This window comes from Leuciscus leuciscus (assembly GCF_965113295.1).
Source record: "Leuciscus leuciscus genome assembly, chromosome: 23".
In the NCBI taxonomy this organism is placed as follows: domain Eukaryota; kingdom Metazoa; phylum Chordata; class Actinopteri; order Cypriniformes; family Leuciscidae; genus Leuciscus; species Leuciscus leuciscus.
In genome coordinates this window covers 20,896,594-20,923,085 of record NC_138747.1, presented here as the reverse complement: position 1 = coordinate 20,923,085, position 26,492 = coordinate 20,896,594, and the positions used below count along the sequence as shown (strand labels likewise).

The 26,492-nt window shown below is 41.2% G+C and overlaps 2 protein-coding genes and 1 long non-coding RNA gene across 3 annotated transcripts in view; all 3 read left to right on the top strand.

The window, feature by feature from the left end:
• The window catches only part of LOC309488521 (uncharacterized protein), a 245,752-nt gene that overhangs the window by 193,371 nt on the left and 25,889 nt on the right, over positions 1-26,492 (top strand). The window lies entirely within an intron of this gene.
• On the top strand, positions 3,338-6,853 carry LOC309487665. Its single transcript, XR_014201901.1, has 4 exons — positions 3,338-3,462; positions 3,553-3,598; positions 4,912-4,976; positions 5,831-6,853. It is a non-coding gene; the product is annotated as an uncharacterized lncRNA (long non-coding RNA).
• LOC309488511 (adenosine receptor A1) overlaps positions 10,804-26,492 on the top strand; it is a 56,527-nt gene continuing 40,838 nt past the window's right edge. The window contains exon 1 of the mRNA XM_082156788.1: positions 10,804-11,172. Within this exon, the coding sequence (XP_082012914.1) occupies positions 10,844-11,172 (329 nt within the window). The 5' untranslated portion in view covers positions 10,804-10,843. The remainder of the gene's footprint in view (positions 11,173-26,492) is intronic.

Below are 26,492 nucleotides of genomic sequence, written 5' to 3'. Positions count from 1 at the left end.
TGTGTGTGTGTGTGTATGTGTGTGTGTGTGTGTATCTGGAATGTCACGAGTCTGTGAGGTTGGGGGAAACCCAGCCAAGCTGGCAAATTGGTCCTTGTGGGGTAATTATTAACCAGTAAGGACAAAGGCGATGTGTTTTGCCATCACATGATCTACTTAATGCGAAAAGCAGATGTCATTGTTGCTACAACTATGCGCGCCTTTTACTGGCCAAGTTTTAATATTCGTCTGTTGGAGTGAGTGTGTGTGTGTGCTGCTGCTCGGGATCTTCAGTACTAGCCTCCTTCGGTTCTGTGGCTTTTACATTGTTTAAAACATGGATTATTTTGCATCGTACTGTTACATTTTTATTTTGAGCGAGTTGCGGGATGTAAATGGACTACGAATTTTAACAACATAGCCTACGTAACGGACATATTGCAATCTGCGGAAGGTAAATAACTTTATTTTATTTAATAATAAATTCTGCTACATCAAAATATAGTGTGTTAATGTCACGGTTCATGAATTTACTGTTTTCTTCGTGTCTCGTGTATTTGTTGTTCTGTGTGTGTGGGTGTGTGTGAGTGGGCGTGGCCGCTCGTTTCAGCTGATCAGCGCGCCAGCTGATCTCATTCCCCGCTCCAGCTGCTGCCAATTCACTCACCTATAAAGACTCATCGCACTCTCCTCTCTTTGTCAGATCGTTGTTTGGTGTCCTCAGTGTGTGTTCATCGTGTGCCTGTCTGCAGTCCTGTTTCTGGTTTAAGTTCCTGTTCAGTGTCTTCATGGTTTTCGTCTCGTCTGGATGTTCACCTGCACTGGATTCACCGTCACCACTCTTCACCAGCACGCTGACCATCTTGTCCCTGCGCCACTAGCCCACCCGAGTTCCTGAACTGTTGCGTCAGAGGTGAGGGTAGGTGCAGTGCTATCCCAACGTTCTCCTGCAGACGACAGAATGCATCCATGCGCGTTTTTGTCTCACCGTTTGTCCCCTGCCGAACGTAATTATGATATTGGTAACAGAGAGTTGTTGGCAGTCAAGTTAGCATTGGAAGAATGGCGTCACTGGTTAGAAGGGTCGGGGGTACCTTTTATCGTTTGGACCGATCATAAGAATCTGGAATACATTAGAACCGCTAAAAGATTGCACTCCAGGCAGGCTCGGTGGGCACTTTTTTTTCGGACGTTTTGACTTTACTCTCTCGTACCGCCCGGGCTCCAAAAACATCAAGCCCGATTCTTTATCGCGCATTTTTGACCGCTCCGATCGCCCGTCTACTCCCGAGTGCATTTTTCCGGAGACCCTAATTATCTCCACACTCACATGGGAGGTCGAATCGAAGGTCAAGGCGGCCTTACAAGGGGTAATGCCTCCGGTCGGTTGTCCACCGAACCGTTTATTTGTGCCAGAGGGATTACGGTCCGACGTAATTCAGTGGGGGCATTGTTCCAATGTGGCTTGTCATCCAGGAGTCAGTCGCACTACATCTTTAGTCAAGCAACGATTTTGGTGGCCACGTATGGCTCGCGACGTTCACAGTTTTGTTTTGGCTTGCTCAGTTTGTGCCACTGGTAAGACTTCCAATCGACCCCCAGATGGGCTCCTTCAACCGCTGCCGATCCCTTCGAGACCCTGGTCCCATATCCCACTAGATTTTGTCACCGCCCTCCCACCCTCTCAGGGTAACACGGTAGTTTTGACCGTGGTGGACCGGTTCTCGAAGGCGGTCCACTTCATTCCCTTGCCCAAATTACCCTCATCCAAGGAGACAGCGTTAACAGTCGTTAACCACGTCTTTCGGTTACATGGCCTCCCGACGGACGTGGTTTCCGACAGAGGACCCCAATTTGTGTCCAAATTTTGGCAAGAGTTTTGTAGATTACTGGGTGCGACTGTTAGTCTGTCCTCAGGGTTTCATCCCCAGAGCAATGGCCAAACTGAGAGAGCCAACAAGGATTTGGAGAGAACATTGCGATGTCTGGTCTCCAAGAATCCTTCCTCATGGAGCCAACAACTGTCAATGGTGGAGTACGCCCACAATTCGTTACCAGTGTCATCTACGGGCCTATCTCCGTGAGTGTAGTCTAGGTTACCAGCCACCAATTTTTCCTAGTCTGGAATCCGAAGTCGCGGTCCCCTCCGCTCACGCTTTCGTCCAGAGGTGTCATCGCACTTGGACTAGAGCCCGCGAGACTCTTCTCCAAGTGGGAGCGTGCAGCAAGGCCAAAGCCGATCGCCACCGGTCTAGGCCTCCCGTATACGTCGTTGGTCAAAAAGTGTGGCTTTCTACCAAGAAAATTCCTCTCCGTTCCGTCTCTAATAAACTTGCTCCCAAATGTATCGCCCCGTTTACTGTCACCAAGATCATTAGCCCGGTGGCAGTCCGCCTCAAACTCCCTCCAGTGTACAGGAGGATTCATTCCGCCTTCCATGTTTCCAAAATAAAACCCGTGTTTCATTCTTGTATTAATCCGCCTGTCCCGGCCCCCCCCCCCCCCCCCCCCGCCGCGACTCGTAGAAGGGGAACCTACATATTCGGTTAATCGTATTCTGGACTCAAGGCGGAGGGGACGCGGGTTCCAGTACTTGGTGGACTGGGAAGGTTACGGTCCGGAGGAAAGAAGTTGGGTACCTGCTAGAGACATCCTGGATCACTCCCTTATTGATGATTACAATCGACAGGTAAGGGAGTCTGGGGACGCCAGGAGGCGTTCCTAGGAGAGGGGGTACTGTCACGGTTCATGAATTCACTGTTTTCTTCGTGTCTCGTGTATTTGTTGTTCTGTGTGTGTGGGTGTGTGTGAGTGGGCGTGGCCGCTCGTTTCAGCTGATCAGCGCGCCAGCTGATCTCATTCCCCGCTCCAGCTGCTGCCAATTCACTCACCTATAAAGACTCATCGCACTCTCCTCTCTTTGTCAGATCGTTGTTTGGTGTCCTCAGTGTGTGTTCATCGTGTGCCTGTCTGCAGTCCTGTTTCTGGTTCAAGTTCCTGTTCAGTGTCTTCATGGTTTTCGTCTCGTCTGGATGTTCACCTGCACTGGATTCACCGTCACCACTCTTCACCAGCACGCTGACCATCTTGTCCCTGCGCCACTAGCCCACCCGAGTTCCTGAACTGTTTTTGTGTCTTCTGACCCATCAAATAAAGAGTTACTTGCATTATTGCTTCCGCTTTGTGTTTTATGACAGTTAAATTGAGAATCTAATGTTAAATGCGATTAGAGCAATATTGATATGTCAATGTATTAGGCTAAGCATGTGTAAATATTGTCAGCTAACTTAGTTTTTGATAAAAAAATAAAATAATAAAACTCAGCATAGGAGCTTTACAATGAGTGAACTGAGAACATTGTGTCTTTACGGAGAGGAACTCCAACCACACTATGCAAACTAGGCTTTTGAATATTGTTGACCGCAAGATATCAGCCTTCCGATCCGTCAAAATGATGAGTCATCATAATATGTTTTTGAGCTGGTGAGTAAAATTTTGCAAATGTCTCTTTTAGTAATTAAATACAAATAGCTAATAATATTGCGGTATGTGTGTGTTTCCCTCATTATCCAGGAATTTTTGGAATAAATATTATCCAGCCACACGATCTTCAGTTGCGGTGAGTATTGTCATAGTAAAATACACGTGAAATAGAGGCAGAACATGTAAACTCTGCTCAAAGGCACACTGGTCCAAACCCTCCAGACAATATTTTACCTGTCTTCTTGATATGAGTTTACGGGCCTAGCTGACCCAAACATAAATGTCCTTTCAAAATGAAATTATTTTCAAACCTGTATGAATTACTTCTGTGAAACACAAGAATGTTGTCAATAAAACAACACTGGAACCCATAACATTGGAACCCATTTTATGGAAAAAAACAAAACAGTGAAGGCATTTCTCAAGATATCTTGATTAAGGTAATACAAAATAAATTCATACAGTTTTGGAACAACATGGAGTAAATAACGAGAGAACTCTATTTTTTGGATGAGCTGTTCTTTTTAGGACGTGTTCCCAGGGTCCTTTGCTAAATTAACCATGGTTTTTATTATAGTAAAGTGTAGAAACCATGTTTTTATGGTGGATTGATTACAATAATGTATTACCATTTACAGTGCTATGCATAAATTTAGACACCCATGCTAAAGTTGACTAAAAAGGAATAAAAAAATCATCTTTTGCTAATTGAACTTAATGCTTTAATGAAAAAAATTAGGAAAAATCCAACCTTTAAGGACACCAATTTTCTTTGTGAATGAATAATGTATCGTAAATTCCTTTGGAATTAAAATAGCCCTACATCATCACATAGCCTTCACCATACCTAGAGATTGGCATGGTTTTACTTCAGTTAGCCTAATAGCTGGTTTGATTTGCATTGAGAAATTATCTTATAGAAAGTACTCCATGCCAGTCTCTAGGTATGGTGAAGGCTATGTGATGATGTGGGGCTTTTTTAATTCCAAAGGCCAAGGAAACTTTATCAGGATGCATAGTATCCTGGATCCATGAAGTAACTGGCCTTTAAAAATAAAAATCTGCCTGCCTCTATGGGAATTTAACATAGGGGTATCCAGACTTATGCACCCTGTATTTTAAGGAAGAACATTTATTTATTTACGATACATTATTCATTCACAAAGAAAATTGGTGTCCTTAAAGGTTGGAGTTTTCATAATTTTTTTAATTAAGGCATTAAGTTCAATTTCCAAAAGATGATTTTTTATTCCTCTTTTTAGTCAACTTTAGCATGGGTGTCTAAACGTATGCATAGCACTGTAGTTAGTGTAGCGAAACCATGGTTAATGATAGTAAGGGTTCTCCAGATTTATATAACACTTAAGGAACACATTAAAAAATGGTCCTATGTCACCCAGATCAATAGTCCGTTAACACACATTAACACACTTTTTAAATTTTCTTAAGATCAAGCATTGGAACAATGTTTACGGAGCAGAACAGGCACCAACAGAGAAACAAGTCCATCACTAGTAAGTATCCACTGCAGTTTATAAAACCGTAGTCAATTTTAAAGGCACAATGCAATCCAAAATAAAAAATATCTCTTTTTTTTCTCCCTCGTGCCATCCCAGGTGTATATCTGACTTTCTTTCCACAGAGATTTTTAGAAAAATTATCTATTATTGTAAGCCAATATAATGCAAGTGCATGCTCCAGAAACTATATACAGCCTACAAACAGCCTGATGTGTTGTTAATAAAGGCCTTCTGAAGTGAAGCGATGCATTTGTGTAAGAAAGAAATATATACATATTAAAAAATTTAGCGAGTAAAATAACTAGCTTCCGACAGACGGCCGTACGCATCGATTTACAACGAAAGAGTGAGAAACTGACCTGACGCACAACGTATTGAAGAACGCGGAAGCGCAGAGGATGGAGAAAAACTAAACACCAGGCATGAATTAGAAGTCTAAAACGAGAATTTTTAAAGAGAAATGTGGGAGGAGCTTGAATTTATTGCCTAGCCCTGTTTGTTTGTTCCGCGAGAGCCGTCAAAGCTTACAATACTCCTACGCCGTACATCGACAAGAGTTACTCTTTGGGCGTAATTTGACTTGCATATGGCTGTCTGCCGGAAGCTAGTTATTTAAGTCAATAAAATTATAAATATGGATATGTTTCTTACACGAACGCATCACTTCGCTTCACCTTTCGCCTTTATTAACCTCCCAGAGCCGTGTGGAGTACTTTTATCATGGATGGATGCATTTTTATGGACTTATCAAAAAAATCCCACAGGGAGCTACAGAATAAGAAATCTTTGAAGTCCACTTTTTTACTGTCTGTTTCCATCAGTGAAATTAGTTGTTTTGTTTTTTTCAGAATTGTGAGGCAGGAACACACAATTGCAAGAAAATATCAGAATTGTGAGCTGACTTTTTTACTCCCCTCAGAATTCACCCTTCAAGGGAGTTTGATTGACAGGTATTTATTTTTTACATTTCTATTTTACAAAAAATTCTTTTTTACAAAAATTACACAAATTAAACGTTGAGACTTTGTTTCATATCAAAAGTAACCTGCTCTGTCTTGTTTCGGCGTTTAGACCGTTTTTTTCTTTGATCCGCAATGTAAGAGCGCCATGACTTGTTGGACATAGCAACAGTAACTAAAGGGGGCGGGTCTTTGCAAATTGCATTAACCATGGCTGCCTGTTAATTATCACTGGACTACTTCGCTCTCGCATCTCCCCCAATTTTTTTTTTTTTTTTTTCTTGATTCCATTTTAATGGTTTAATTAAATTGCTATAACCAATTATTTAAAATGTAATGATTTAAGCAAAACTTTCTTCAAAGGTTAAAGCAAACTTTTATTTTGACGGATTGCCGTGTAGACCTTTGAGTCTCTCTGTGTTTTATGATATGATGATAGTTTTTCTCAAATGAAGCTAAAATGCTGCTGAAGTGACTCTCAGAGCGGCTGTATTGATGAAGTGCATTAATGTCCTCATATAGGCTGAAAACATCGCGAGCATCATGTGTGCCTCAGTGTATGTGGTAAATGAAACAGCGCGTCTGTGCCATTCATTCACAGAGACACACACAACATGCACGATTCCTATTTAAATGGTCTTTATGCGGTTTAATATTGACAGACACTGGTCTATATCGCGCTTTTATTGACCTACCGAAGTTTACTGACCTACTTTTCATCTAAAGGTGTAACTAAGTAACCACCGGAAGTGCGAGTACACTGCTTGGCGATTTTGAACGTTACGAAACCAGGAAATGAGATAAGGGCCTATTGGACTTGATAACTTGCAATTGTAACTTTATATCTCACAATTCTGAGAAAAGATAGCAAAAAAAAAAAAAAAAAAAGTCAGAATTGCTTTATTTTCTCAGATTTTCTAATTTATCCTGTGATTCTGACTTTCAAACAGCCAATTGCGAGTTTATATCTCGCACTTCTGAGGAAAAAAAGTTTGAATTGTGAGTCGCAATGACCTTTTTTAAAAATTGTATTCCATGGCGGAAACAAGCTTTCATATGCACAGACAGTAGCTCACGTTTAACGTGCAGATTGTGCGCACACAGAAACCTACTGGAGCACAGAAAATTTGAAATTGTTCTATCGCCAGTGCATTCAAATGCAGTGCTACTTTATCTGTATCTGATTTAAAACAAGCAGAAATCTGTAAGAAATGTAACAATCCATAGACAATATAACTGATGAAAATGAGCTGTTATGTCAGAGCAAAAGCATTGTGGGCAGTGCTGTGACATGCTGCAGCTGTGCTCAAGGAGACCTGAGTTCAAGGTTCACACTTCAAGCCAAGTTTGTAGTTTTTCACATAATTTAGCCTCTAGTTGTGTTATTAACATGCATATAATGGATTAAGTATATGTTTTAAATTACAGAACCAAAATAGATATTCATAAGGTATCATATTTATACTTTAAAATAAATTAATCTTTACATAATTTCTGATTAATAATTAGGCTGGCAAATTTTGAAAGTTTTCAAAGTAAATATTGCTTGTGATCGTAATATGTAATATGTATTCGTATTCTTTCTGTTTACACTGTTGCATGATCTTCTTTTATAGGCTATGAGGAAAAACCATGCAGACAGAGAATGGAGCTCAATTCTGCTAACTGGGAGAGCAGCTGAAAAACAAGAAGAGAAGAACAGTAGACTATTAATGCAGATGACTCTATTATTTTTCTGCAAGAACCAAGACAAGCAAAGACTGATGATGAGCGCTCTGAGCAAACAGCAGTCAAGACGTGTGATTGCACATTGGACTTTACTGAGTTCTTCATGCAATGTTGGGCATCTACTGTACGCATAACTTCTAATAATTTATGTGGATGCCATTAATAAACCTTTTAGATTTTTATGTTTTATTTTTGAGATTAATAAAATTGTATGTTTTAATAATGTTATAGCTAATCATTTTTTTATGTTTAAGAGAACATTTTGGGAACAAAAATAAAACTTCCCACTAAAAACTTTATAAGAATGTAAAGGGATAATGTTCTAAAAATGTTATGATTAAACCTTTATAGAAGGTCATCACAAAACATTTTTAGAGTGATCTTAGAGAATGTTATCCTACCTTTTAGGAGAACATTCTGGGAACTTAACTATACCAACCCACTAAAAATGTTATAAGAACATTAGGAATAATGTTCCAACAATGTTATCATTAAACATTTTTAGCGCATTCTTAGATAATGTTATCTATACCTTTAAGAAGAACATTCTGGGAACTTAAATAAAACTACTCAATGAAAATGTTATAAGAACATTAGGGAATAATTTTTTAACAATGTTATCATTAAACATTTTTAGAATGTTTTTAGAGAATGTTTTCCAACCTTTAGGAAAACATTCTGGGAACTTAAATAAAACTACCTGCTAAAAATGTTATAAGAACATTAGGGAATAATGTTTTAACAATGTTATCATTAAACATTTTTAGAATGTTTTTAGAGAATGTTATCCTACCTTTTAGGAAAACATTCTGGGAACTTAAATAAAACTACCCGCTAAAAATGTTATAAGAACATTAGGGAATAATGTTCCAAAAATGTTATCATTAAACATTTTTAGAATGATTTTAGAGAATGTTATCCTACCTTTTACGAGAACATTCTGGGAACTAAAATAAAACTACCCGCTGAAAACATTATTAGAACACATCAAGATAATGTTCTCAGAACATTTTTAGAACAAAAAAATTCTAGCTGGGTAGCCTCTGGCCAAAAAATCCTCCGATGACGCAATATGACAATTTTTGCGTCATCGGAGGATTTTTTTCAGACAAAAAATACATAAATCTCTCGTCTCAGGGGGATATGAGGGTGGAAAGCATGGTCATTCGAAAATACTACAGGTTTTCTACTAATACAAAGCTCAATGCTAAATCCTGAAGTATCCCTTTAACCTGAATGCATTTTATTTTAAAACGGGCAATACGCTTTCGTGTTTAATCAAGACGAAAATGAAAAATAACAAAAATATTATTATTTATCGGGATTATTTTAAGGTTGAAACGCTTCACTAACAGCCTTACTAAACTGTAAAGATAAGAAACACACTATTTTAAAATAACCTCAATGCTTCTGGAATTTATGAGGCAAAATTATTACTTATAGATTAAAACCTTCTTCTGAATTTTCGCTGCCTAGGAAATAAATTAAATTACCCTTAGAAAAAACCAGTCTATTAAGACATTGAATTTTAAAATGACTTACCATAAACCGTCTTTCCTTGCTTCTGAAGAAGCTGAGGAGGAAATCGCGCCTTCTCGTTCAAGTGTCGTCTGTGTCGTTTACTCCCGGGCGTCCGGCGCATGCGCAGGGAAAATTAAGACTCAGAGGTCTAATGAACTACCTATTAGAATCAACTAATGTTTTTATTTTATATCAGTGCATTGCCACCAAGCCATTAGTTTAATCAACCTTAACTGAAAATGTTTTGTTATCTGAACAACATTAGTGCATCTAAGTTGATTTGACAAAATAAAATATGTTGTGTTAACAAATCATGGAAATAATTTTTTATAGTGAGGAATTTGTTGTTTCAACATTATTTTGATATCAGATGGCAACATTGTTTTATGTTGACTACATTTCAGTTGTTTTTTCAATGTTTCAACAAAAGTGATTTAGAATCAATATAATTTTGTAACATTGATCGAACAATACGACCAATGATTATTTTTGTTTATTTCAATGTTGATTCAACAGCAGTAAAATATATAATCAACATCATAGTGTAACGTTGATTCAATGACATTACCATTGATTATTTTCATTTATTTCAATTTTGTTGAAGTCAATCATAGTGTAATGTTGATTCATCAACATTACCTTTGATTGTTTTTGTTAATTTCAATGTGAATTCATCGGCAGTGATATAATCAGTCATAGTGTAATATTGATTCAATGGCATTACCATTGATTTTTTGTTGAAAGTTTACTATTGTTTCAACATTAATTGCAGGTGCAAAAGTGATATTGAACCAACATCACTTCGTAACCTTGAATCAATGACATTATCATTGATTGTTTTTTTGTGATCTCACCATTGTTTCAACATTAATTGTGGGTGCAAAAGTGATATTGAACCAACATCACTGTAATATTCAATGCATTTAACATTGGACCAACATTGACTCAACATTGTTTTAATGATTGCTTGCTATATCTGGGTATACATTTAGCATCTAGCATCCTATTTAGGACAATCTGAGAAGCAACTTAATTAAAATATAAAAGATGTGAATAACAACTTGAGTGATGGTCTGCTCTGCAACTCATTAAGTTAATCTTGTGGTGTTGCCCAAGCCCAAGTCTTCTGCGCCCCCATAGTATCTGATTGGTGAAACTCGTATCGGTCGCGTGCACGAGGAGCCCTTCTGTGGAGCCAATGTACGAATATTACACAGTTTCAAAGTTAAGGTGACCGTCAGACCTCACAGGACTTTTCGACATCGGCATGCATATTCATCTGCTTAATTTTAAACCATATGGAAGCTGCCTTGTTTGACTTGTCACGCGTAGATCGCTTCTGATGAAGTGTGACTGAATGTAATGCGCGGGGAATGTGCTCTTGGAGGGTCTGAAGTGACTCATGCTGTTTCACTGTGGAACTGGACTACACACCCGGACATGTTGGTGATCATGATGCCGCGGACGCATTTCGGAGAGGAAACACAACGTCTGTTTTCATCCTGTGCCATGTAATTTTGCCAATTACATGTAGTCATAAAAACGTTCGCTTATATTTAAATACTCGTTTGATTTACCGGGAGTCTTTTCATTGAAAAAAATCTGGGGAATCTTTTATCCTCTTCAACAGAAGCACTTGTATTCCTAGCAAGGATGCCTGATGTCCTTGGTCTGTACATTGGGATGGAGGTGTTCATTGCCCTTTCCTCTTTCATTGGGAATGTGATGGTGGTCTGGGCCGTGAGAATCAACCGATCTCTACGAGACACGACTATTTACTTCATCGTCAGCCTGGCTCTAGCGGACATTGCGATCGGGGCGCTTGTCATTCCCCTGGCTATAACCATAAGCATCGGACTGAAGACTCATTTTTACAGCTGCCTGCTCGTTGCATGTACTGTACTGGTACTAACGCAAAGTTCAATCCTTGCTCTTCTGGCTATTGCTATTGACCGCTATCTGAGGGTCAAGATTCCAATGAGGTAATACATTTTTTGGTTGCTTATTAATTTCACGGGAAATTATTTCACATTTGTTCACATGTTTTATTTTTCAGGGGTTCCGTGGGTCTTAAAAAGTCTTAATTCGCCCTTACACAACTTAAGGTCTTAAAAGGGTCTTAATATCAGAACAGAACATCTTAATTTATTAAGTCATGGCATTAATTGTTGCAATTTAATTAGTTGCATTGCAAAAATTTGAATATATTCTTCTGCATTTTTGTTCAGTAAATTACAATACAAAATAAATATCTAAAAACCCTTAAATCAAAAATAAATATCTGTCAATGAGTTATGAAAATTTCCTTTATTTTCTTTTTCTTTTTCTGAGCCCTATTGGCAGATATTTGTTCTTGTTTTAATCAAAAACTCACGTCATTTTCACTGGAAGACTAAAGAAAGAACATCACTTTTTTTGCAGTGCGATCAGAGGGTACAGTAAAAGATATTTCCACATTCTAGTGAACGAGAGCATCTCATATTCAAGCTACTTCTTTGTAAAAAGATATCTGTTGGAAGCTGTATTTTCAAACTCTGAAGTGTTGCAAATACAACTCATTGCGTTTTCCCCTAGACAATACATTTAGAGAACATGCTGACATGTTGTGTTTTCTTCAGTTGTTTTACTTAAATGTTCTTTATCTTGTCTTAAAAAAAATCTTAAATTTACCTTCAGAAAACCTGCTGAAAACCCTGGGTTTTGCGGATTGGATCAACCAAATAATTTGAAAGATCCAAATTTGAAAATGCGTGCTACTCTAACCATAACTCTATATGGCAGAAGCAGTAAGAGTAGTATATGATTCCAAATTCAGCAAATCTTTTGTTAACAAACCACAAATTGTTTCACTCATAAACTCTTATGAACACACCAATGAGAAGTTGTGGTGAGTAGGCCTATATGTGGAAAAACTTGTGACCTCAGAAAACGTACTCGGTTACTAACGTAACCTCGGTTCTCTCTAGAAGAGGGAACGAGTACTGCGTAAGATATCTTACGCTAGGGGAAAATCCTTTTCCGCGAGATATTGAAGCCAAAAATTATCCTTAATTTTGTAATAATGCAAAACGCGTTGCAGCAGCAATGCAGACATAGGCGAGACAGCTCGCGCGCCTATTGGCTGCTCTGCGGCAACTGCAGCAGCCTATCGAGCGAGGCCTGGCGTGACGTCAGACCCAATCAGGGCACTTCGCGCCCGCTGCGTCACGTCCCGCCGAAATGGGCGTGGTCTAGGCCTATAAATATCGCTCGCAGGCAGCTATTATCTGGTTTTTCATCATCGAAGCAACCAGAGCGTGTGCATGCACGGCAAGATACGCAGTACTCGTTCCCTCTTCTAGAGAGAACCGAGGTTACGTTAGTAACCGAGTACGTTCTCTTACGAGAGGTCTCTCGTACTGCGTAAGATATCTTACGCTAGGGGACCCAATGTAAAACGCCGTGCATGCTGAGATCTGACACCAAAGACCCAAGGGCGAAAGCCCGGGGTACATATAGTGCACAATCACTCAGTGAACTCACAGAGAGTCCGGGAAGAAGGAGGGGTGCAGCCTCACTTTTCCACATAAAGTAGCGTCGAAGGGACGCAAATTTCATCATACAGACAGGGCGGGGTACGGCCTGAACTGATGGGAAAAAATGTGGGTCTTACACAGTTTGCCCAGCTTTAAACTGTCGAAAATTGAGCTGTGCTCAGTAAACGCAGCATTCTGAGCTGAACGCATCAGGTCAGATAATACTGGTAGTTTAGACCGACAGCAGCCTGGCCTGCAGGGCGGGAACCTCTAGGTTATAAAACCTTATAAATGTAGACGGGGAGGCCCAGCCTGCCGCCATACAAATATCTTGCAAGGCAATCCCACTTGACCAGGCCCACGAAGAGGCCATGCCTCTCGTGGAATGCGCTCTGACACCCAAAGGGCACTGCATGCCCTTGGAGGCGTATGCCAGCGCTATAGCATCAACTATCCATCTGGATAGGCTCTGTTTCGACGCGGCTAGTCCCTTAGAACGTCCGCTAAACGAAACAAAGAGCTGTTCCGTCTGTCTGAAAACAGACGAGCGAGACACATAAGCTCGTAATGCCCTGACTGGGCAAAGGAGGCTCGCGTCTCTTTCCTCATCAGGGACCGGTAGGGCTGACAGAGAGATAATCTGCGCCCTAAACGGTGTGTTGAGGGATTTTGGAACATAACCGTGCTTAGGTTTGAGTATAACTTTTGAGTCATTGGGCCCAAACTCCATGCACGCCGCGCTCACAGAGAGCGCGTGCAGATCCCCTATGCGCTTCACTGAAGCGAGAGCCAGCAAAAACACCGTTTTGAAAAACAGGTGTTTCAAATCGATTGACTGTAAAGGCTCAAATGGCGCACCTTTCATGGCTTCCAGAACCGTAGAAAGGTCCCATACGGGGACTGAGGGAGGTCTGGGAGGATTCAGTCTCTTAGCTCCTCTAAGGAAGCGGATGACTAAATCGTTCCTTCCTATTGACTGACCAAGCGTTGTTTCTGAGAACGCTGCTATAGCCGCCACATAAACTTTGAGCGTGGAGGGGGCCCTGCCCCCATCCAACAGCTCTTGTAGGAAGGAAAGCACCTCCGTCACATCACAGTTTGTGGGTGACACACCACGGGCTGTGCACCAGCCCGAAAACACTGACCATTTCGAAGAATAGAGTAGTCTTGTAGACGGAGCTCTAGCCTGCGTGATCGTGTTTAATACTCCTTTAGGGAGTCCAACATGTACCCGTTGATGGCCCAGACATGAAGGGACCATAGTTCCGGGTGAGGATGCCAGATCGAGCCGCGGGCCTGTGAGAGGAGATCTCTCCTCACTGGTACTGGCCACGGGGCAGTACTTGCTAACTGCATCACGGCTGGGAACCAAGGTTGGTTTTTCCAGAACGGTGCTACCAGCAGTACTGAGCATCCTTCTTCCCTGATCCGTTCTATCACCTGAGGCAGGAGAGAGACGGGGGGAAAAGCATAGAGCGGGCGGCGGGGCCACACATGGGCCAGCGCGCTCCTGCTCTTGGAGAAAAATTCTTGACAGTGAGCGTTTTCTTGAGACGCAAACAGGTCCACTTCCGCTCTGCCGAATTTCTTCCACAGCAGTTGGACTGTCTGTGGGTGTAGAGACCATTCGCCTGCCGGAACATTGTTCCTGGACAGTCTGTCTGGTCCTATATTCATGATCCCTGGCACGTGCGCTGCTCTGAGCGAGCGCAGGTTGCACTGAGCCCATACCAGGAGGCGTTCTGCCAGCCTGTACAGTTTCTCGGATCTGATGCCGCCCTGGCGATTTATGTAGGACACCACAGACATGTTGTCCGAACGGACCAAGACGTGGTGACCTTTTATTTGGGGACAAAAACGCGTCAGCGCGTTGTCTACTGCCAGCATTTCGAGGCAGTTTATGTGCAGGAGCTTCTCCCGTTCTGACCACTGGCCGAAGAACGGTCTGCCCTCGAGCAGCGCTCCCCATCCCGAGGTGGACGCGTCCGTGGACACCACTTTCACCCTCGAGGAAGTCCCCAGGCTTACACCTGATTGGTACCAGTCGTTCGCTTTCCAGGGTTTCAGAGCTGTAACGCATTTCTGATTGACCCTGAGGCGAAGCAAACCGGGTGCCCACGCTTCGCGTGGGACTCGCGCTTTCAGCCAAAACTGCAGCGGGCGCATGCGGAGCAGACCCAGCTGGAGCACTGACGATGCTGAGGCCATGAGACCTAGCATCTTCTGAAATCTCTTGAGCGGGACAGACGCGCCGCAGCGAAAAGAGTTCGCTGTGCGTCGCGCTATCATGGATAGTGAGTCCAGTTCTGTGCCCAGGAAAGATATTTTCTGACTGGGTGACAGGGAGCTCTTCGCCCAATTGACACTCAGACCCAAATCCTCGAGGTGATCGAGTAAAATGGTCGTGTGTTCTATGAGCACTGCGCGAGATTGCGCTAGAATCAGCCAATCGTCCAAATAGTTCAGCACTCGCATGCCTCTCATTCTGAGGGGTGCGAGCGCCGCATCCATGCACTTCGTAAATGTACGGGGTGCTAGGGACAAACCGAACGGCAGGACTGTGTACTGATATGCCTGGCCCTCGAAGGCGAATCTCAAATATCGCCTGTGACGTGACGCTATCTGTATTTGAAAACACGCGTCTTTCAGATCTATTGACACAAACCAATCTCCTTGGCGAATCTGCACAAGGATTTGCCTGGTCGTGAGCATCCTGAACTGTCGCTTCACAAGCACTTTGTTCAGTTGCCTTAGATCTAGTATGGGTCTGAGACCCCCGTCTTTTTTCGGTACCAGGAATTATCTGCTGTATAGCCCTCCCTCGCTCTGATCTTGAGAGAGAGGTTCTATGGCCCCTTTGCTCAATAGTTTCGTCACCTCGGCTCGAAGTAGATGTGCTACTTCTGTTTTTACCGTGGTCTCGACGCGCGCCACATAGCGGCGAGGGCGTCGGCGAAACTGCAGCGAATAGCCTCTTTCTATAATGTTCAGCACCCACTTCGAAAACCCCGGGTAGCTTTGCCCATGCGTCTGCATGGATAGCTAGGGGTCGAATACGAAGCGCGCTCCGCTCGCTCAGCGATGGAGAAGCTTCGGTGTGCTGTAACACAAGCGTGTCGCTCGTGACATTTGAGGCATGGGGCGCGCTGATGACAGCGGGCAGATTGCCCGCGCTCGACTCCTCTGCGGTGGTTAACCGCGAGGGGGAGGGCTGGGCGGTTCCCGTAGGAACTGTCATGTCTATGTGTGGATGTGGGCGCGGGACAGCGGGCACATTTATCACACCGAAAGCATCGTTCGCTTGCGTGAAGCGAGTGCACGTTGGTTTCGTTTTTACAGAAACCGTGAGACATGCATAACGTGGTGTTAGTGGGCACATTCACCATGTTTGAAGCGCAATCGGTCTGAGCCGATTCATGTGCGCGAGCCCTGTGTGACGGGCTGTGCTTGTGTGCAGAGATGGGCACTGGGCAGTGGGCATTCTTCTTACACATAAAGCACCATCGGCCGTGGCCGGGACACCAGAAAAAAATTCACACTTATGGGATTTATCTGGGTAGCCGTAAAAACGGCGTTTGTGTGCAGGCAAGCGGGTGACAGAACCGACTTGTTTACTGCAGGATACACTGGAACAGTCACATTTACTGGAACTGAACGAGCGAGAAGTTGCCATAGAAACAGAGAGCGTCAACATGCTGGCGTTTATTGCAGGCCTGCGTGCATTACAACAGGCTTGTTCACTGCAATATTGACATTTCCAGTCGCCTGAATTCCAGAGGGGAATGGGAAATGTATAGGAAAAAGGAGGTTGGTCCGTCCGCAGCGGGACCAGAAAAACTCCCTTTTTTCCTTACGCCAGTGACGCACGGAACACCATAGAAACGGTATTTGGGTGCAGGCGAGCGGGTTGTACAACGCGCTCGTTGGCTGCAAAATACACATCTGCAGTCGCCTTTTCAGGGAACTGACAGAGCGAGCATTGACGGCATAATTTTATCTGCCGGTAGACCCGGGGATCGAACGCGGGTCTCTCGCGTGCAAAAACCTGAGAGTCTGCCACTGGGCCACAGGGGGAGACACATTGTAACTCAGTTAGCGCGAGTATTATAAGAGAGCGTCAACGTGCTGGCGTTTGTTTGCAGGCATGCGTGTATTACAACAGGCTTGCTCACTGCAATACAGACATTTCCAGTCGCCCGAACTTCAGAGGGGAATGAGAAATGTACGAGAAAGAGGAGGTCGGTCCATCCGCGGGGGGACCAGAAAACGCTCTTTTCTCCTTTCGCCAGTGACGCACGGAAACCATAGAAACGGTGTTTGGGTGCAGGCGAGCGGGTTGTGCAACGCGCTCGTTGGCTACAAAATGCACGTCTGCAGTCGCTTTTCAGGGAACTGACAGAGCGAAGCATTGGCGGCATAATTTTAAACTGCCGCTAGACCGGGATTCGAACTCCGGTCTCTCGTGAGAAAAACCAATGATTCCGCCACTGAGCCACAGGGGGGGAACGCAAAGGTTTTCGGATGCACGAGCATATAAGAGCGTCACATGCTTTCTTCGGCGTATGCTTGCAGGCGCGCTTGTATTAAAACAGGCTCGCCTGCTGCAATATTGATATTTCCAGTCGCATGATCAGGGAACTGGGAATATGTATGAGAAATTGAAGGTCAGTCCATCCTCGGAGGGACTAAAAAACACATCTTTCTCCTTTCGCCGGTGAGTGACGCATGAATGGGGCGCAGAAGGCAGGGTAGCTTTCTTATAACGTAAAGAAAAACTAACCCCGACCGTCCGCTTCCAGCCTCCCTTGTGAGCGGCGCAGTTTGCGCGGCTTGAACAGAGGGAGAGAGAAAGCTAGCCCCGTGACCGCCCGCTCCTGACATCCTCTGTGAGCGGCGCGGTGTGCGCGGCTCGAACAGAGGGAGAACAGGTATCGTCCCCCAAGCAGGCAAGGCAAGCGGGCGAACCGGCAAGCTTTGCGGGTTGGGGGGGGGGCGGAGGAGCAGTCTCGGAGAAGGATGCCAGGTGAGTCCTCAGAGTCACCATAGGCAGTACCTAACTCGCAGTGAGGGCAGTCGCCGTCAGCGAGTGCGAGAGCTGCGTGATCAGGAAAAGGGGCGTCTTGAAAAAGACGCCCAGCTCTTTTAGTGCAATGGGAGTGTGTGTCGCGGCGGCGAGCACACACACATACATAAACACAGTAGCAGAGAAAGGATATAATGCCGGAAAGCGCAGCAGGAAGGCAAGGAAGGCGGCGCGGCCAGCGACTTCAGTGACTCGTCCCGCTGAAGGTGCTCTCTCTCGACGGCGCGGCTTCTAATCCAGCTCCAGCGATGCGTGTGCTTCGCTTGAAGGATGAAAAATCAGATAATAGCTGCCTGCGAGCGATATTTATAGGCCTAGACCACGCCCATTTCGGCGGGACGTGACGCAGCGGGCGCGAAGTGCCCTGATTGGGTCTGACGTCACGCCAGGCCTCGCTCGATAGGCTGCTGCAGTTGCCGCAGAGCAGCCAATAGGCGCGCGAGCTGTCTCGCCTATGTCTGCATTGCTGCTGCAACGCGTTTTGCATTATTACAAAATTAAGGATAATTTTTGGCTTCAATATCTCGCGGAAAAGGATTTTCCCCTAGCGTAAGATATCTTACGCAGTACGAGAGACCTCTCGTAAGAGAACTTTGAAATATAGCATACAAGTTGTAATTACCACTTTTATGATGCTTTTTGGTATAATCTTTTAGGCCTGACATTTTCAGTCACAATTCATTGTCATCACATGGAAAATAAATTTTTCAAAATGTCTCTTTTGTATTCCATGGAAGAAAGAAAGTCATGTGTGTTGAAACAACAAAAGTTAAATTTTCTTCTTTTTCTCAAAACAGAAAACAAACAAGCATATTACTCTGATTAATATGTACACATAATTGTTCAAGTTTCAAGTTTATTTATTTTTCATATATACAATTGTCAAAGACATTGAAATGCATTTGGTTGAGGCTCAGGCATCAGGACATGCATTTGGTTGATGTTTTGAACATCACATGAAAATGTAAAAAAAAAAATATATATATAGACTTGTAGTATCTTTGCTGGAACTGATAAACTTTCAGACCATGGGATGATGTTTGACCTGGATGTGTTTGCCTTGCACTGCAGTACCTGATTTTATTGCTGTGTTATGGAATCCACTTTCAAAGTAACCTTCAAACCACGAATCTCAGAGTTTTTAATGTCCTGTCCTGACATTGCCTCCTTCCATTTAATTTGAAGTTGGAGTTACTGAGTTTAAACATTATGAGTCAAAACAATTAGGTACAACAACCATTATGCAGCATTTCTTCTGATGTCCAAGTAGAACAGCTAAAATTACATCCTCTTCCTTTATTTTAATGATTAAATAGGATTATTACATTCAAGTTTGAGTTTTTGTGAGGGTAATTACACTAGACAAGTGCACAGTCAAACAAGCAACTAGTGCCAATTTGCCAGCTTAGTGTTTGGCATGCTTCACTTGCCTCAATTGTGTTGTCTGAAAAGACCTTCCGCTCTTCACAAAGAAGGGATTGTAACTAAATCAAAACGTAATCCTTCCCAATATAGTTTGTGTAGTGGATCATCGCTTTTAAATTTTGATTTCCATGCTATTAATCACAGGGATTTCAGATATTTGCTCCAGATAAACAGCACTTAATGTTCCAAAAGTGATTTTGAAGGTACTTCTCTTGTTGGGTTTGTACTGCCTCAGAAATAGGCCTAATCTTATTTTCATGGTACATTCTTTACATAAGCTTCCTATTTTCTCTCAGTGTTTTATCCTCCTGGGACCCAGGAATGGACTTTTGTCCAATATAGTGGACATTATATTTTAGTGAATTTCTCTGACACCATTCCTGTAAAGAGCACATTCAGGGCTTTTCAGCGATACCACATGTTTGGAGGTTTCACTATGACAACAACTTCTCCTTCGTCTTTAAAAATGACTGACATTAATTTCAAACATAACCTCTTTAGAGGACTCCAAGACTTAAAGCATGTTTGTCAGGCATTTTGGTATACACAACAAGTGAATATAGGGTAAGAAATTATATATCAATATTCCAATGAAATATTAGATATTATTATGAAAATGTTGCCAATTATTACTTACACTATTACACTTCTTTTTCCATTACTTCAAGAGTTCACACTTTCATATAATATAAATATAAACATATAAATAGAGCAGTGGTTCTCAAAGTGTGGTACGTGTACCACTAGTGGTACGCAGGCTCCGTCTAGTGGTACGCAGAGGAATCACTGAATTTCGCACGCAAGATCAAACCGGTGTGATCTTTTACTGTCTATTTTGTGATCAGTCTTGGCTGGTCCCTGGAGCGTACGATACGATTACACCGGTGTGAGTAGAACGGCCAGTGCATCCCGTGATCAACTGCTAAATTCAAATGTGCTTTCGCAGTTGGCTGGCGCTGAGCCACAGACGGACGCGCGCCACTCAGGCGCTGTCAAATATCACAATTATTCAGTGTTAAACCACATAATGTTAATTTTAGGTTTCAGACATAAACTATTAAAAAACACATAACTATTAAAAAAAACAATACATTTAGAATTTGTAAAATACACACTGATGTCTATGGAAGCGGAAATAATAATAATTCCCATTATAATTAGACGACACATTTGATTCATATCAAATTGTGTAAGTAACTTTAAAGTTAACTCTATTCTTTTCCCAGTTCACCGGCCACTTACTTTCATGTATTTTCATGGGAGAAGTGGATGAATTCACGTTCTGTAAATCCAACAGATCCGATTCTCTGAACAGTGGCACAAACTAACATGACGACGCATATAGCTTAACTAACGCGATCATTATAAATGTGTTTAAACAACATAACACTTCCACTTGCATATATTTGACAAGCGGAATATCAAATATTTCATGCCATAGCTAACAAATTTGTGAATATTTAGAATAAAAAAAATGAAATAAAAGCAGATCATTAGTCATTCAGCGCTATTGTGGCTGCGGTGTGTCACGTGACAAGCAATGATGCGTCACCATGGAAAAAATAAAGTGATCAGTTCTAAATAATGATCGCCTTGAAAAACTCACAGGGGTCAGCCAGAATATTTTAAATGTACGTTTAAAAATGTCAAATATAAATACACAGCCTTTTTTAAAATTTTAATTAAGTACAGTACTTTTTTTTACTTAATATTTTAAGTACAGTAAGCTACAGTTTTTATTTCACTTTTAGGTGCAATACATTTGAATTGAATCATTATTCAAGTTTTTTATTTACCTGTATGCAAGCAGCACAGTGCAGTGTTAATGTTCAAACTGTGTTCTTACAATGTTTAAAGTGGCTGACAATAATAAATATTCTTCTTAAAAATTAAGCTGCCTCATTTTTGAGCTGTGTATAACCGTAGCTGAATAGTTTGGCCTACTACGCTACTGTATTTTCATATTGGTCATTATGGTGGTACTTGGAGAGCCAAATATTTTCTGAGGTGGTACTTGGTGTAAAAAGTTTGAGAACCACTGAAATAGAGTAAAGGTAATGCGTATTTGGCATGCTGTCCGAGGGGAGGGCACCTAGCTCGAAATTTGGCCTGAACCCAGTTAGAAATGAGGAGATCGGGGGCGTGGAGGAGGGATGCTGGAAAACTCTCATAGAACCGAGGTAAGTCTGCTATACCTCTTATCTCGTTAATTGAATTGATTAACTGAATGTGCTCTTTCTGTGTTAATTATATGAACGTGCTCCTCCTGAACTTGCATTAAAATGCAAATGATATACACTTATATACATTGTATTGAATGGGACCATTTGTGGCCCTTTTACCTACATATTGCATTAAGTAAAATGGTATATCAATTCATTCCGTTACCATTCTTTCATAACATAGTTGAGAATCATCTTTATACAAAGTTTGGTTAAAGAAATCCTGAAACCTAAAAATTAATTGGTGAATGAAAAAAAAATCCCATTGTTTTAGCCTATAGATGTCATTTCATACGAGTCCTGTGGCCTGTTGCATGAAGCCAGTTTCAGTAGCTACCCAAGCAAATTTGAGATTTGTTGAGAAATGTTGAGCAAACAGTTTCAGGCTCATGAAGTTGGATTGTTTTTTAGCAGGTTTCATTACCATGTTAACTTACCTACATGGCAAACCTGCTCTGCAGCAGGTTTTATTCTGGGTCAAAACTGGACCAATCAGCTGTGAGTAAAGTGATATCTGATGCAATAAAGCCACTCCCTCTGTATCTCTCGCTCCAAAGCAGTTTAGAGTGATAGTGCCCATCTTTTGCTGCTAATTATTTATTATATTTATATTATATGAATTGTAATTAAAAATAAATCATATAATATATTCATATACTGTAATTATTTTATTAATCTACAATTAATATAAAACTTTGCTTTTAAATAAATATATATATATATATATATATATATACAGATGCAAGCTTTAATATACAGTTTAAACTTTTAAACAGATTAAGCTTAGTGTTTTCGGTTTAGCTCTTTGTGAAACTATATAAATTATAAGGCCTATTTGTTTGATTCACTTGCATCGATATAGTCAGATATTTTCTTTCAGCTGCCTTCTCAAACTTTCACTGCAGCAGTGTTTATTCCTGCCTTGTAAATGCATTTAATTTCATACAAAATTTTCATAATTATTTCTTAATCTTCAGCAGAGAAGTGAATTATGTCGGCTCTCTTGCGAGAAGTGAATCAAACAGACACTCTCCATGTTCTGTGTGATTGGCTGTTTGCTGCATGTGTCACACTTTCAGGTGCACGTGCTTCAGAGTTTATTGCGAACTCTGGATTAAATCTGAGTAGACAGAGAACATTTATACCGAGCTATGGGAACCCGCTGAACCTGATTTAAACCAGGTTGGATTTATATGGATTTGTCAACTCTACACCTACTCTGAAACTCAGAGTTTGTTCAACTAGCTTCATGCAACAGGCCTCTGGTGTCCACTACAGAGGACATAGTATAACATATGAATAAAACATACATTTGCATGCTCTAAACAATGCAATGACATGAAAAAAATACTAAATACAACAAACTTTTTTTTCTGGGTCTCAGTAGGTTATAGACTGCAATAGCCTGGTTCCACATGTATAAAAATCCCAATATTTTTCTCCTTAATAACTTTTAAAAATTTTCAAGACAGACCTACTGTGAAATATGAGGTTGTTAATCCATGGTAAATGGTTTTGTGGAAGCCATTACCCTGCATATATCTTTTTCAACAGGAAATGTCTCGGTTACTTATGTAACCCTCGTTCCCTGAGGAGGGAACAGAGATGTTACATCAGTGAATGACGAAATGGGGGTTTCGCTTAGAAGCCTATCACCTTCGAGTTCTACAAAACGAGCCAATGGCAATGGAAATGCCATGGGTCTGCGGAATTTGCATAGCGCAACTCCGCCCCACCGCGTGGGTGTAAAAGGAGGACGCTGGCAATCTTGCATCATGTTTTCCGCTGAGGAGCCAAGACTGAACTCCAGGCCATTCCAGCGGTACAGCGGTTGTGGCAGAGTTACATACGTAACCGAGACATTCCGTTTCGTTCAGTCACTACGAGTTATGTCAGTGAATGACAAAATGGGGGTCCCAATTCAATCACGCCACAGCGACTGTCTTCCAGTGCCCTGCACAAGACTGAGCTCCCTGTCGAGAGACTAGCACGGACGAAGGGCTAGGCTTAACGCAAGAATACCAAGGTACACTGGGTGGCATATCCCAGGTGGAATATGTAACACAGCGGACTTAGAATACACATATGACCCGAGTGCGGGATGCATATGGGAACTCAGAGGTGTCCAGCCCACAGGGTGGCAAGAGGGGTCTTGCAGAGGTGGAGTCTTACCGTGGAAATACACATGTGGGGGTTGCCCAACGGGGGAACCATGCACATGGAGCACCTAGCCAATCACTAGGGCTGACCAACCGGGCATGCACTCTGGTGACGTCATCAACAGTGCCGGAGGAACTCAGGGTCTAAGGAGAACTCATCTGAGTGAAATAGTGCATGTATCCAATCCACGGAGTGGAATGGCGCAGCGAGCGATGACTCCGAGCAGGTCCTACTTACTGGCTAGTGGAAGCGAGTACATGAGAGGACACTGGCTCTACGTAGAGATTATAGAATCTTGCGAAAGTGTTGGGTGTCGCCCAGCCTGCAGCTCTACAGATGTCTGTTAGCGAGGCGCCATGCGCTAGAGCCCAGGAGGAAGCTACACTCCTGGTGGAGTGTGCCTTCACCCCTAGGGGGCATGTTCGACCTTGCGTCTGGTAAGCCAAGACAATGGCGTCCTCTATCCCAGGGGTCTCCAATACGTCGCTCGTGAGCTACCAGTAGCTCGTGGCCTGATTGGAGGTAGCTCGCCAAGGGCCGTTCACATATCGCGTCTTTTGCGCACTCAAGTTCGTTATTTCAAATAATTGAAGCGACGCGCTGTTTTTCCAGGCGCAGCGAGTCAACATGAAGGATGGGGGTGCACCCAAACACTACGGGTGTTTTTTTCTTCTCCGTAAATAAATCTTGTAGCAGAGCTACAGCAAACGTTTTTCGGTGGTGGAAATCTATAAGCTACTAAAACTTCTTTGTCGTTGTGGAGAGCGCAGTGCATGGTTGCATAGCAACGACAGACGCCACTGGAAAATCGGACCGAATTTTACTATTAATAATAAGAGATAAGCTAATGTGCATTGTAAATGTCAGTAATTTATCTTTTTGACTCATTCTTTTTATAAAAATGATTTAAAGTCTGAAATATGTGAGGTTTATCTTTTTATAAAAAACTTTTTTGTCAAAACTTTATTTGAACTTGTACATGTTAGTAGATAACGTTGCAAGACACTCCTTTAAAATCTGGCCATCATTTTTAATGTTATTATTTTAATGTTTATGTAAACAAAAAGTGCATATTGATGCTAAGTTTATTTGTTATTTGCTGGTTTTAGACATAAAACTTGGTGAATTGATTTTATTGTGTAGTATTAGTACTTTTTGAACAGGATTCTATGATAACCCTGATCATTTTGGTCACTATAATCATGAAATGAAATTTTCATGCCATTTCATCTCTAGTTATCATGCACTATAAAATCAACTATAATTATGTGTTTGTACAGTATAATATGCAAAGTACAATTTAAAAAAAAAAATTAAATCTCTGATTCTGTTCTTTTCTCTGACATTTAAGGGTGACATATATAGGCCTACAAAAACTATTTTAGGTATAAAGCAGTTTGGATAGTTGTTACTATGAGAGTTATGAGACATTATTTAAGAGATTTAAGTATTGTATTACATGAGTAGCTCTCGGCCACTTTCATTTTTAAAAAGTAGCTCTCAAATGAAAAAAGGTTGGAGACCCCTGCTCTATCCAGTGAGACTACCTTTGCTTGGAGAGAGCCTTCCCAGGTGAAAAAAAAGTTCACTAAAATACATTTTATTTAAGTGCACTTGGTACACTTCCATAATGTACTTAAAGTGCTCTATTTTCGCGCACTTATTTTGTACTTAATATACTAAAAGCTTATCTTTAGTACTTCTTAAGATAAACTTAAGATCATCTTAGTGTACTCAACTGTGCTATTTTGAAACACACTGAAGATTAACTAAAGTGTATTTTTAATATACTATTTCAGCTTTAAAAAAAAATGTATTTTGTTACCACTTTTAGTAAAACTGAAACCATCTTTAATGCATTTTAAATACAATAATAAATTATTTAAGATATAATAATAATATATAATAAATATATACAAATTATACTTATAATGTATTAATAGGTTAAAAAAGTGCACTAAAATAAATTTTATTAAAGTACACTTCCATAATGTACTTAAAGTGCTCCATTTTCGCACACTAATTTTGTACTTAATATACTGTTTTTCTTTAGTACTTCTTAAGATAAACTTAAGATTTTACTCAACTGTGCTATTTTTAGACGCACTGAAGATTAACTAAAATATGCTTTTTATTTTGTTACCCCTTTAAGTACAATTGAACCGATCTTTAATGCATTTTTAAATACACTTATACATTATTTAAAATATAAGAATATATAATATATACAAATCATATTTATGTATTGCTCACATATTTTTTATATAGTAAATTTATTTCAAATATATTTTAACTATGTTAACAGTACCTTTATAAAACATAATTAAATATGTTAATGGTGTATTTTAAAAGTAGTCAAGTACACTATTACTGTGTTATCAGTAGCATTTTCTGCCTCATTTATGCTAAAATTATAAAAATAATATATTTTATTGTATTACAAATACAGTGGAAAAATTATCATTCAATAGAACACACAGTAAAAAATATTTGTATAAAACACACACACACACACACACACACACACACACACACACACACTTTGAAAGCTAGTAAACTTTAATGTACTACACCCAGTGTACATCAGTACAGCAGCATATGTAAACTGTAAAAAAATACATTAACATAAATATAAATAAACCTAACTACAGTCAATAAAGTGCAGTCATTAATAGCTGCAAACAGTTAAAGTACTGTTACAACTCAAACCATCTTCATCCTTCAAGTGAATTGGAGTGATTGGTCTTTGAGTTTTCCTCATTGTTGCATTTCCTTCGAATCAGTGCTTGCACCTCAAACATAATGAGGTTCCAAATGTCACACGTCATGCAAACTTGAAGATGGGGAAAAAATAAAAACAACACTAACAGTTAGGCCTACGTTTTCTATTAACGTTA